The 12,773-nt window shown below is 38.3% G+C and overlaps 1 protein-coding gene across 2 annotated transcripts; it reads left to right on the plus strand.

Annotated features, from left to right (window-relative positions):
- The first annotated feature begins 652 nt into the window (after positions 1 to 652).
- On the plus strand, positions 653 to 10,211 carry zc2hc1a (zinc finger, C2HC-type containing 1A). Of its 2 annotated transcripts, XM_046065228.1 has the most exons (10): positions 659 to 769; positions 1,506 to 1,579; positions 2,823 to 2,939; positions 3,765 to 3,791; positions 5,040 to 5,181; positions 5,653 to 5,795; positions 6,717 to 6,822; positions 6,987 to 7,056; positions 7,593 to 7,697; positions 8,340 to 10,211. In XM_046065228.1, the coding sequence occupies exons 1-10, from the start codon at positions 751 to 753 to the stop codon at positions 8,473 to 8,475; spliced, it is 939 nt and encodes a 312-aa protein (XP_045921184.1). In that variant the 5' UTR covers positions 659 to 750; the 3' UTR covers positions 8,476 to 10,211. The 2 variants fall into 2 exon arrangements, with proteins under 2 accessions (XP_045921191.1, XP_045921184.1); XM_046065235.1 differs by lacking the exon at positions 3,765 to 3,791 and having other exon boundaries at positions 653 to 769.
- Positions 10,212 to 12,773: the final 2,562 nt, after the last annotated feature.

Consider the following 12,773-nt stretch of genomic DNA (forward strand, 5'->3'; position numbering starts at 1 on the left):
ATGAAATAGCTATCCGCGCATGAACATGCTACATGAATTTACTAGATTTCAGTAAAATGAGGGGGACTCCTTACCTGACATGAAAATTGCAAAAGTGATATCTCACCAAAATGCCATATTTTGGGAATAATTATTGGAAAGCTTAGAAAGGGGTTGCTTACCACGCCCACCCGCAGTACACACAGCATTAACCCACACTGTGCAGTAACAGCCAATGAAATACGCGGATGTTAGCACGTGAAGTGCCATCAGACAATCCAGTTGCTATTGGTAGCCAAAGATCAGTGATGTCAAGAGAGTAATAACTCATCAAGCCCGATCTATGACCTGTTAGACTTGAATTATAATGGCACATGGGTACAAGAGTCTACAAACAATATTATCACCAATTATTTAGAATCGTATCGTTTATAATGTATGAGGAAATCTTCGTAATATAACCGACACAATGTAAGACACAATACATTGCCCCATATGCTGTATAAAACAGGCTTTGCCCATAAATGGGAGAAACATGCGGAGCAAAATGTATAGCTGACAGAGCACTGTCAGTAACTTACATAAAACAAACATATTGCTGTATTCCACATGTATTGCAATATTTTGGAGAAACAGAGGTAACGTCACAAACTTGAAACTGGTCGTCTGAATTTTAGCCAAGCCGGAAGTGTGCAAGGGTGAATCCTCTCACTTCCTCTGGCTAGTTTTGGCCGTCTGTAACAACAGCAGTATCAGACAAGAGATAACCTAATGATGGAGGAATTTGAAGGTGAGAGATATTGTCGTTAAAACGTTTATTTTAGGTGTTTTTTTGCTATATCGAGCTCACAACCTCTCCGTTTTATCCTCCTAAATTGGCGGATTCTTTACTGCTACTATTTTACCAGTTTTTGTCAGCGACCTCTCTTTTCTTTGTGATTTAGGTTAGCCCAAGTAACGTTAATGCTAGGTAACGTCAGTGCCAAAGATGAAGCTAGCTACAGACTGTCCCTGAATGGGTGTGATCCCTACATTAGCCACAGGGGCTATCCAGTGTTAGCATGTTGCTAACTAATGAACCTTGACATGAATTAAACCTTAGTATTTCAAGGAGCAGTTCGATGTTATTTGTTTTATTTGTTTTGAATAGTACTTACGGTTATATTGACGACATGGGTATTTGAACGACGTTTATGAATATGTAACGTTAAACATAGCTAGCCACCTCAGTTTTCCAGCATTTGGAAGTGATTGGTGGAATTAGTGTAAGATTAACAAATAAATCAAGGCAACCATTTACGACATTGTGGCTTGTTAAGAGCAATGCCCAAATCCTAACCTATGATTATGAAGGTATCATTGACCCTGTATCAGATATTGGCTGTTACATAATAAACACAAAAAAGTTTGGCTACTCATGATAATTTCATCAGTAAGACAAAGGTGCCTTGCTTTGGTCTATTTCTGGTGTAGGTGACATTTAACCTCCCCCACTACAATCTGAATTTAATCTCTTATTCTTCCAGATTGCGAAGCTCCTCCACCTGAGGATCTGACTCAATGCAACACCTGTAAAAGATGGTTCTTCCCTAAAGTCCTGGTAAAAATAACTACTTAGTGGTCATTTTTAACATTTCGTAATTGCTATATTATGTTATAGACTGTAATAATCACAAGACAAATACTGTGTTAAGAGCAGACATATTTTGAAGATTATGTAGTGGATTTAGCTCAGCTAAAATTTACAACTTGAAAGTATTTCTTGCTTGCTAAAAAGATCAATTATTGTGTTATTGTGCTGATGTTTTCTGTGGTGACAATATTTTCCACAGTTATTATCAGCTGCTTATCAGCTGTTTGGATGTGTCATTGGCAACAATCCAAATAGGCAGTAGGACCCTGTGAAGAGCTCTTTATAGGGAGGGTTGTAACACAGTAGTAAAGCAAATATGTAAGATTTTTGACTGCATGGTTTAAAAGCCTGACAAAGGCTCTGCTGTAGTGCTGAAGTGCATTGTGAAATTTATATCCAGGAGTGCAGATTTTAGGTAATGGTAGTAGAAAAGAAATCAAACCTTGCTTTTTTACACTTTTACGTAGGAGCCACTGTTAACAATGGGATTTACGCACTATTGAGATGACTTACAGCACTTATTTATTGTTTACAAGATTCTGTATATTTATAAATGAAAACTTTATGGACATTATGGAAAACTTTATGGACACATGGTTTTTTATATAGTAGTTATACACATAAATAAAGATGACTATGATGCATATTTTTATTATCACCACCACACTATCATCATAACTTTACCATGTTATACAGAGTTGGGTTTTACCACATCAAAGCTATGGTGATTTCATTAGGTTATTGGAACATTGTTTCCCAGTAATGCAAATACACAATGTGTGCTTTTATATAAGCACTCAGCCTCATTAGTTGACAATGGGTACGTTAATGCAGGATGCATTAGCGCATTATTATGTTGGCATGTGTGTTTGTGTAGGGGGAATCTGTGCTTGTGTCTTCATCCGGAGGTTTGGAACAACTGGATGCAGCATTCAGTGTATTACTGGTGTCATTAATGTTACACAAACTAATTTTTAGCTAGAAGTGTTTGTATTACTCTTACTCTTACTCTTTACCTTATTGCTGCAGTCACAGAAATCATGTGTGTCTTACTTTCTACCTCTTTTAAAGAAAACAAAAAACTTTGGAAATGTGATTGAAACAAATTGACAGCGGTTTGAAATGATGGCAAATGTTTCTAAAAACATGTAGAAGCAGATTTTTATGGCGTGTGGTTATTGCGCATGGTGCACCTTTGATCTTTCTACAGGAGAAACATGCTAAAATCTGCCAAAAGTCAGCGACCAAAAGGAGGAAGGTTTTTGACTCCAGTAGACAGAGAGCTGAGGGCACAGACATTCCCACTCTCAAACCCATCAAACCAAAGGTAAGACCACACCTTACGAGCGAGATGGAAATCCAACACAACATATCCAAGAGAGTTCAATTTGATTATTAATAGGAAAAAGAAACTGCTCAAAGTTTTACAAATCAGTCGGGAAACTCTGTAGGAAAATTTGATGAATTTAAAGCTGGGGTATGCAACGTTGGAGAAATAGCACACCTACCCTTTCTCCCTCCAAAGCATGTTTTCATTAGCAATGAAGGCAGGTAGGTGTGCCAATCAGGTCATTTGATTAGATGTATATATTTGATGATCGGTCGTGCTTATTACAGCCACAGATACCAGTTTGTTTTTTCATTTTTCTGTCAGAGCATTTGATTTATTAATTGAACCCGGGATGTTAACAGAATTTCATATATAATATAATATAAAAATGCTTCTGAAAAAGTTGCCTACTCCTGCTTTAAGCTGAATTTGACATATTGTAATTTACATCTGCTACTTTCATGATAAAAATGACATTCTCTATCTTTAACCTGAAGTCATTCATTCATTCATCTATCCACTATAAGTATTTACAATGCAATGCCTAGAGTAGTTTTGTGTACATTGCTAATTTAGATACACATATTCCATTCCACAGCTCAAAACAGCATTATAGCTTTGTTTACCCCGGCTCATCTGCTATAATTACTACATTTAACTTAGGACCCAGAAGAGATTCAACTGTGAAGATCTGCTCAACAATATGATCATTACTGTGATGAACAGCTCGTGTTATTAATATTTGCTGTTCCATTTAGGACATTCAGTCTTCTGTGTTGGCAGGTTATTTTCAAATGTAAATCACTTTCAATTGTATTTCAGTCACAAAGTTCGTCTTCTACTGCGAAAGTAAGTTGATTAGTCTTTTTTTTTATTTGTCCTTTCTATCTGTATGTGATTTTTTTTTTAGTGGCACAGTTAATCTGCTGAAGCCCAAGAAGTATTCACTCACTGTTTCTGCCTTTAAAAATTTGATTTCCTTGCTTTGAATCATTGGCTTCTATAGTTGGAGGTCATCAACTCATACTGGTGGTGCTATTAGTTTAAAAAAACTAAAACTGTGATATTTTCCTTACCTTGCAACAATCTGCAACTGACAATATCATGTATCCCATTATATTTTCATTTTCTTTAACCATTACTGTATTGACATTCTTAGATACCTCTCTTCTAATTCTTTTGAACCTGTCGTAGACTCCTACTCTCACTCTTTGACAGTGCACCTTAAAATACAGAGCTTTGTTTGTGTAGGTTGTAAGGACGTCTCAAGGCACCTAAGGTCACTCTGAGTAGCCAAGACAGGCTAATCCTAGTGCCCAGTCTGAGGTCTGTTGCCTGGCAGTTGTTAAGATGTCAACTCAAAAGAATAAATAATTCTTTCCTTTGTCTTGGCTTTAACTGCTGCACACTCACTCTGTCCTGTGTAAACTAATCAGGTGTTGAGGAATGAGGCATGTATGAATGGTGCATGGTTAGAGGGAATGAAGGAAAATTAGCTTCATTTCCCTCAAAATCATCCGTGTTTGTCAGACAAACTATTTAATGAACTTGACTGTAACCATATAGGAAGAAGCAGGGAGTCAGCGGGGCTATCAGGTTGCCACAGAAGCAACTCAGTTCAGTGAACTACTTCTGTCAGAAATCATCAGCTTTAGATAAGACCCAGACTGCCACTATGGAAAGAAAGGTTTTGGTTTTTTTTTTTTTACATTCCAAGGCTGAAGAGAGAGTCAGAGAGCTGCGTGCTGTAAAACTGAGACTTGAAATGTATTTCCAGGCCTAAATAAGAACATAATCATTAAAGTTTTGGTCAAGAGAACATTTCAGGTTACAACTATCTTTTGGTCATCCAAGACAGAGAGTGACTAGAGACTGAGAGAACAATCAAAAGGGGGGGGGGGGGTGACCTTATTTTCAAAACATCCGGTTATCAGTCTGCTCATAAATAATGAGGACACATTCATTACAAGTAATGACAACCCAGCCGAATGGCTGATGAGGTTTACCATGACAAGCAACAATAGCTGTTTAAGGTTGTGGTAAAAAAAAGCAAATAGGCTGTTGTATCAGAGCCTCTCCTGTGTTGCCTATTGCCAGGCAGAACCGCCTAAGAAACCATCCAACTGGCGCAAGAAACATGAGGACTTCATTGCTACCATCCGGGCTGCCAAAGTCCTCACTCAGGTCATGAAGGATGGGGGACCACTACCCCCACCTCCGCCACCTACTTATGACCCAGGTAACACGCACCTCTATGCAGAGTGGATTTAAGCAAGAAGAACAGAAGAATTAAAGTAAAAACTATTACTGTAATATGATTATTGTTAAGAAACTCTTTATAATTGGGAACAAAACAGCTGCTTACCAGGGCTCATGATTCCTTTCTAGACTTCTCATATGTCTGCAAGTAATGATAATTTTTTAGGACACAGTACAGTAGGTGAAAGTAGAAAACATTACTGACAAAATTAGAAATATTATCTGGAAATAATTTTGCCTCAGAATGTGGCACCCCACGTGAAAATGTAACTTATTGAGTTTACAGAAAGAGAAAAGGACAAAAAGAAAGTACAAGTCAAATCTCCCTCACGTAGCAGCACTTTTCTAATTAGAGAACTAATTTCTCTATATACAGGATTTGTGTCACTGTAGTGGTTTTACAATAAATGCAGTTACAGGTATATTTTCTCACCACCTGTTTTGTCTTTAGACTATGTTCAGTGCCCTTTCTGTCAGCGGAGGTTCAACGAGAGTGCAGCTGACAGACACATCAAGTTCTGCCAGGAGCAGGCCGCCCGGATACCCACCAAGAGCAAGATAGGAGATACAAAGAAGCCTCCTGCTCGCACACAGGTACATGTGTGTTTATGTTGGAAAATGGTGTTTTGAGTGTTCAGTGTTCAGTCTAATTTGCTCCACCATAGTTTCAAAATGAACTGAAAATATTTTACGTTTCTGTCACTCGTTTGTGAGAAGGCGATTAAGCTAGCCACACTTGATAGTATGAAAAAATGATTTGACCCGAGTAAATGCACTGCATTGCGTGCATCTTTCTTCTCATTATGACTAGCTTTGTTTACGTACAGTATTGTGTGTATGTGTAGATGGCCACACAGCCACTCTCGCTCCACTACTAAGTTATTGCCAATTCTTTATCATTAAAGTGTTGTGCGTAAATCCATAACAGTTCCTTGTCTGTTATTACCATGGTGAGATACCCACTTTGCAGCAGGCATAGACTTACCACTGTCACTTAGCAACAGCTATGGTACATGACTGGGGAGTTAATTTGGCAGCCAATAAAAACAGCAGGGTCCAAACCATTTTGGTTAAGAGCTCTGTTTTCTTTCCATCATACTGAGAAAAACCTTCATCGTTGATCATTATGTCACATAGATTTCCCATTGTGCCATGGTGGAGCACATTTTTTATATTTGCTATGGACCAGTGCAACTCAGTCAGTTTTTCTTCCTCATGGCAGTTTGAAACACATTATACCTGTTTGTAAAGCCAAACCCCCGCACATGTTCACATATTTCAAGGTATCACAGTGCATAACAAGTGTTCACACACATTACTAATAACCATACTCCATCTATGGTCTGCTCTTTGTCACGTTGTCTTAAGTTTAGTGATACATACCTGTGTGTCCTATTCCTATTTCTGTGTGTCCAAGTAGAGCGACTATGTGAATGCTTAATCCCATGACCTCCATAGCTAATTTTGTGTATTATGTACTTATTTTTCATTGCCCCTCTCTCTCTTTGTCTTTAGGTCAAGCCTCCTGCTTCCGTAAAGAAGACCAACTCACCTGCTGTGTCAACAATCCCTTCGGCCTCCTCTCGTTTACCCCAGAGATCCGGCCTTGGACAGCCCAGTGGTAAGGGCACAGCTGTGTTGCATTCACACCTCACAATATATGTTTATATTTTATGACAGTTATTTTTAAATGAAATGACACAGGTTAGGAAAAGATTATTACATGGACTACAGTTACATGTTCTGTGTTACTCATTTGTTTTTTTCACTTTCTTCTTGCTCAAGGAATCCCATCTAGTAAGGTCTCTTCTGCATTGAGGAATAATCCTTCCGGCCTTACGAGCCCTCCATCAGGGTCAGTGCATGCACGCACGCACACACGCAAGATCACCTCACAAACAAGTCAGAGGCATTGTTCTTCACTTGTTTAGAATATATTGATGGCTAAGGGGTACTTTTACGTTTTTACCCTTTACTGTGCAGAATAGATTATCTATATGAGTTTGAAGCACTTTGCATAGGCATGTCATTGAAAAAAAGTTTAAGTCATTCTAGGTTAATAATGATCTAGTAATTTCAAAGTAATGCTAACCTGATATGAGTAAGCCATTTGTGCTTTCTCTGTTGCTTGAATTCACTGACAATTAGTTTATGTTTTGTTGGAGTGTGCTGATAGGAAGATTTTATAAATACCATAACTGACTTGACTCATGGTATAATAATAAGCATAATATGTCCAAACTGTGAATATACTGTAGGGGGTCAGTGGCAGCGCAAATGTGAGATTTGAACGTCAAACCTGCATTTCGGTCTGTCTTTGCAAACCCAGCCCTGCAATCGGTTCGCATTTGACACAACCTTGTCTTTCTTCTCTTATGTCTTTCCTCTCAGTGTGGGAAATAAGACCCGAACAGTGAGCTCTGGCCTTGGTTCTGTGAGGAACACTCAGTCTGGAATAGCACTCAACAAGAAGAAAGTGGACACCTACATATCAAGGTGAGTCAGTTCACTATTACGTTTGCTCCAAAAGATAACTGCGAGAATGACCCCTTGTGGTTTGGTGTTGTATTGCATACAGCTGGAGCATCCATTCAGTTCCCATTCTGTAACCTGTTGTACAAAAATAATGCATGCTTTTCGCAGTTATGACAGATTGCTTAAACAAAAGAAACTGTACAGCTGGCATAATTATTATGTAAACAAATATGCAAGCCATACAGCCCCAGGTTCTGATTACTTAGATAACAGTAGCACTGTCCATTTAATGAAATTAAGCTAAACACATGATATACAACCGCTATGAATAAATGAAACACTTGCAGTACACCTTTATTAATTGACATGTTTACCTACTGTTATCACAACACTTAAACATTAACTTCATCCACTTAAAGGGATTTTAAGTATTTTTTTTGTTTGCTTGTCATGTCTCCGTCTCTCCTATTGACTTAAATTATACTCATAATACATTTAGCAAGATGTTTTAGATTATCTTAAAATCCCTACATTATTTAAACTTTAATAATCTCTTAACATTTTCAACAGTATCACCAGCCCTGTAGTAAAATATAATTAATAACAATTTAATGAACTTAGTTTCTTACATTACTGCTTGGTGAACTTTGCTGAATTTCTCAGGAATGATGTCTGTGGCGACAATGAAGTGGGAAATGGTGGGATGAGGAGCAAGTTCTGTCACGCTTGTGGGACCAAGTACCCTGTGGAGTCCGCCAAATTCTGCTGCGAGTGTGGAGTCAAGAGGATGTGTATCTGATGGAGGTCAGAAGAAAGCGACGCTAGGAGAACATCAGGATGCACCAGTACTCAAACTAGCATTAGAGAGTTTCACCAAAGCTAATGGAAATTAAAAAACAAAAACTGATTGGTCTCTGTTTTTACACTTGGGTCTAATTTCACGGCGGTAAAGCGGTGTAACTGGCAGACGAACCTATGGTGCCGTTTTATTTTCTAATTGCTGTTTTGCCTTCATGAAATTTGCTGTTCCATTCCACTGTGGGCCGAGATACCCCTGGCCTTATCTAACAGCTGTGTGAAATTTCTGAGTTGGATGAATTCTGCCATTTTCACAACAACCATCTATAATACATTTTGCATTTAGTTACTATGATTTATTTTGATTGGAGACTGATGGATGTCAGTGGTGAACTGATCTGATATAAAGTTATGTTGAACTGTGGTAAGGTAGCTGATTATGTAGCTGATTATGTCTGACACAGGAACAACCCATGCCGCTCACTACTTTTAATTAGCTTCCTTTGCTGCTGGATCGCTGCAGTTTACACCAGCACATACACATGAATATTATTGCCGTGAAACTAGAGGCAAAAAACAAAACAAAAAAACAATTAGGATTATTGTTTTGGTCATGGGACTCTATGTAATGCGGTCCGAGTTACTGGACAATAATAAATAGTACCCAATAGAGCGGAGTCAGTATCAGCAATTGAAAGCTACTGGTGCATCCTTAAAGAGTAGAGAAGATAAAAGCAAAGAGGTGGGTTGTGACGTGGAAAAGGAGGTAAAGGAAAAGTGTTGGGTGACTCATTATAGGTGGGTGATTGCCCCTGTATCTCAATCCCCAGTCAACCGGGATCTGAAACGCATTCCTTAATCCCATTTGCCTCCACTTCCCTCCAAACAGAATATCTTCCTATTGAAGTGCAATATGATTCACTACTGACAATGTGGTTTTTAAAGGAAACGTGTTGATAGTTTGGAACGATATCACCTTGTTTTGACAGGGACCAGTCCAAAAATTGACTAGCTGTTAAAAGTTTAATGCTCCCTTTAAGGCAGGACAGTTTGTTTCCAGCTATCTTGATGTTACCATCATAGGCCTGACATCTCTACACAAATGTAGCATTTACTCACACCCCTTTATTTCCTCATTTTATACAATGTAATGAGTAATTTATTTTCTTATTCCCTTTCATTGTTGCTGAATGAACAATGACTGCATCCGTTTTGTTAATGTTCTACAGAATTAAAATGTGTTTATTTCGATTTGTATGAAACCTAAATGCAGCTGGATGTGTGGCAGTGTTTTTTTCTTTGACATTGTTTCTATTGAGTCAGTATTGCATTAAGGTATTTAGGGTCAATAGGAGGATAACGCTATAGTCCTTTTAAAATGCTCTGTATGGATATGGTTAATGTCTCTGCTTGGTATATCAGACACTATTTATGACCCCAAACCGTTCATTTACAGGTGGGACACTAAGAGGGAAAGGCCTCTACCTAAGGTGCACACTTAATGTTTATTAAATGCAAAACTTTTAATAGTGATTGAGTATGATAATCTTGGAGCCCTGAGAAGTAAGGCATTTGTTCCACGTTCCAAGAAGTAAGCAATTTTTACGTTACTTGACAAGAAATGTTGAAACAGACTGGACAGGTGTGTTTTCCTGTACTGATTGCAACAGTTAGCCTGGATATGCTTGTGCACTCAATGACATGTATATGCACCATCAATAAATTTCTATGAAGACAGGTGTGATGAAGTTGTGACTATGTCTGTTGAAAAGAGAGGAAAAGGAAAACATTGGTTACGCAATACTTTAGGTCATTTAGGGTAAGTAACACATAAGTCTTTACTTTGTTTTAGATATAAATATATTTGGAATACACAAGCCATGGGTCACATACAATAATGGTTGCATTACGTGCTTCAAAACAAATACACATTTTACAAAAGGAAATTAGTTACATTATAATGCATTATGCATGGTCCCTGACAGGAAGAGAAAATAGCTGCTGCACTGAAAGTGGTAGCTGGAACTAGGGACAAGGGTTGCATACTGATGTGTTTTTGCCATTCTGGTACACACTTAAAATAATGTAAAGCAACAAATGTGGCAGTTTTGCATTGTGGAACCCAAAGTTATAGACAATTCCTGATTATTTTTAATTAGGCAGGTACCATTAATCAAAGCACCAACTGAGCATGACAGGAAAGCTTCTTAGTTGTGTCCCAGAACGGAGTCGGCTGTGTTTTCTGAACTCTGCGATCTGTGGCAGAATGAGCTTTTAAAATATCAATCATACTCCATAATTATTCAACACAATGTCATTTTTAACAAGAGTACCAATGGCTTCATACACAGCCTAAAACAACGCCCCAGACGGAAAAACAAAGGCACTTCAGATAACTAAGATAACAAAAATACACCAGGGATAGTCATTCTAATCCGAAGTGAAAGCAAAACTGTATCTGATCACTTAATATGTCCTGGTTATGCTTGAGCAGTCATCTCTAAATCCAAGTACATGGGATAGCATATTCTTTACAGTCCAATTTGTTAAAACAAGTTCTTTTTGATGTACACTTGCAGCTTTGAATCTTAAAAAATAGCTTCTCTTCTGAGCTTCTGTGTGCTGCGCAGCGTGCACCTTTTTAAGGGATTCCTGTTTGGTGGATGGCCTTGGAACTTCCTTTTCAAGTTGGCTTAATAGCTTGTGCCTGTATAGCTTAGAAAGAGTCAGTAGTCATACAACACCCAAAACAGCTGCAAAAGAGATATACTGGTTCTGGACAGGATAGCTTAAATGAAGTGGAAGCTTCCTCTTGTGTAATCCAATCAAGAATCGAATAGTACGGAAAAACTGGCAGGATGTTCCAGTTTTTTGCTTCAGAATACAGAATCAGGTGTCCATTAACTTTGTATTCAGCATCATGTAGCATTCAGCCATGGCAGACAGGATCGCATTTGCTTTGCAACGTTTTTGCTCCATCCTACTTCTTTTCTGCTCATTCCTCCTTTTTCTCATTGTGGCCCGTCTCCTCGTCGTGCTCATGTTGGGTTCTTTAGTCTTGTGAACAGAAGTCAACACAAACACAATGTTCTAATTAGTGTTGAGTCCTTTCAGTGATCTCATGACCATCAGTTATAATGCTCAATTCTAAAGTGACCTTTAGTGATTTGCTCCATTACAAATCTGACCTCTGACAACCATTAACCACTAATCACAGAATACCAATTTATTTCTGAAAAGCGAGAGACGGCCTTAAAAAGGATCAAAACCAACCACGTTACAGTGTAAGCCAGATTTTTAAACCTGTGCTGGTGTAATGAGGCCTGAGGCTCTAAAGAGGTCCTGGTTTGTTCTCTACTGTATGACTCAGACTTTAACTATGAGCCTGAATCATAAAATTTGATTCTGATCCTGCGCTGTTTAAAATGAAGTACATGGCTGATCCAGTGGTAAAGAAGGTGTGGTGTCCCATGAAATTTTGGGAATATACTACTGTTAAATTCCAACTTTTTTGTGCTGCATTTTAACAAATACGTTCGTCTGAACTCAGTCCAGACATCTGAATATATGGCATTTCAGTGTGACTCAGAAAGACACCTGAAACCCTGAACTTGGAAATCCAAACTTCTGCTTCTAAACGTTTCAAGGGTTTTGTTCGTGGCACCGCACAAAGAGGCATAATGTGAATATCTCCTTCTGCACAAACTACATCTGCTGTAGCTTGTCTCTGCCTGGCACTAACTTGTGTAAGAAGCAAATAGGCTCATGTTTGGATACAGCCACACAGCCAACCAGCTAACCCTCCAGTGAGTCACCCAATATGTGTCAGAAGGAAACACTACAGCCAGCCAACATTCCACTATATGTCAAATAAATATGTAAACATCTCACCGTGCTGCTGCCCCTTCAAAAATGTTATTAGAAAAGTACAAAAGACTACATTTATTAAGAATGTACATCTAAATTTTTACAATTTGAACAAATTAATGTACCTTGACTTACCGGTTTCTCAGGACAAGGGCAATATATTGAGTTTAGTACAGATCTGACCAGTGGATCTGTCTCGGAAAGCCTTAAATTCTTCATTTTGCAGGTTAGGTAATGCAAGGTGCTCACAAAATCCTACAGAATAGAGGTATAGGGGTCCAGTTTACATACATCAATGAATACAACAGCTGACAGTGCAGTAAAAAAAGCTCTTCTTGCAGTTGGCTAAATGATGGGTGGATGCTACTTGCAGCAAATTCATCAAAATGTGTTGAATAAGATTGATAACTACTTTTCTGGTCTGATCATTAA

Source organism: Micropterus dolomieu, linkage group LG01, assembly GCF_021292245.1.
Source record: "Micropterus dolomieu isolate WLL.071019.BEF.003 ecotype Adirondacks linkage group LG01, ASM2129224v1, whole genome shotgun sequence".
NCBI lineage: Eukaryota > Metazoa > Chordata > Actinopteri > Centrarchiformes > Centrarchidae > Micropterus > Micropterus dolomieu.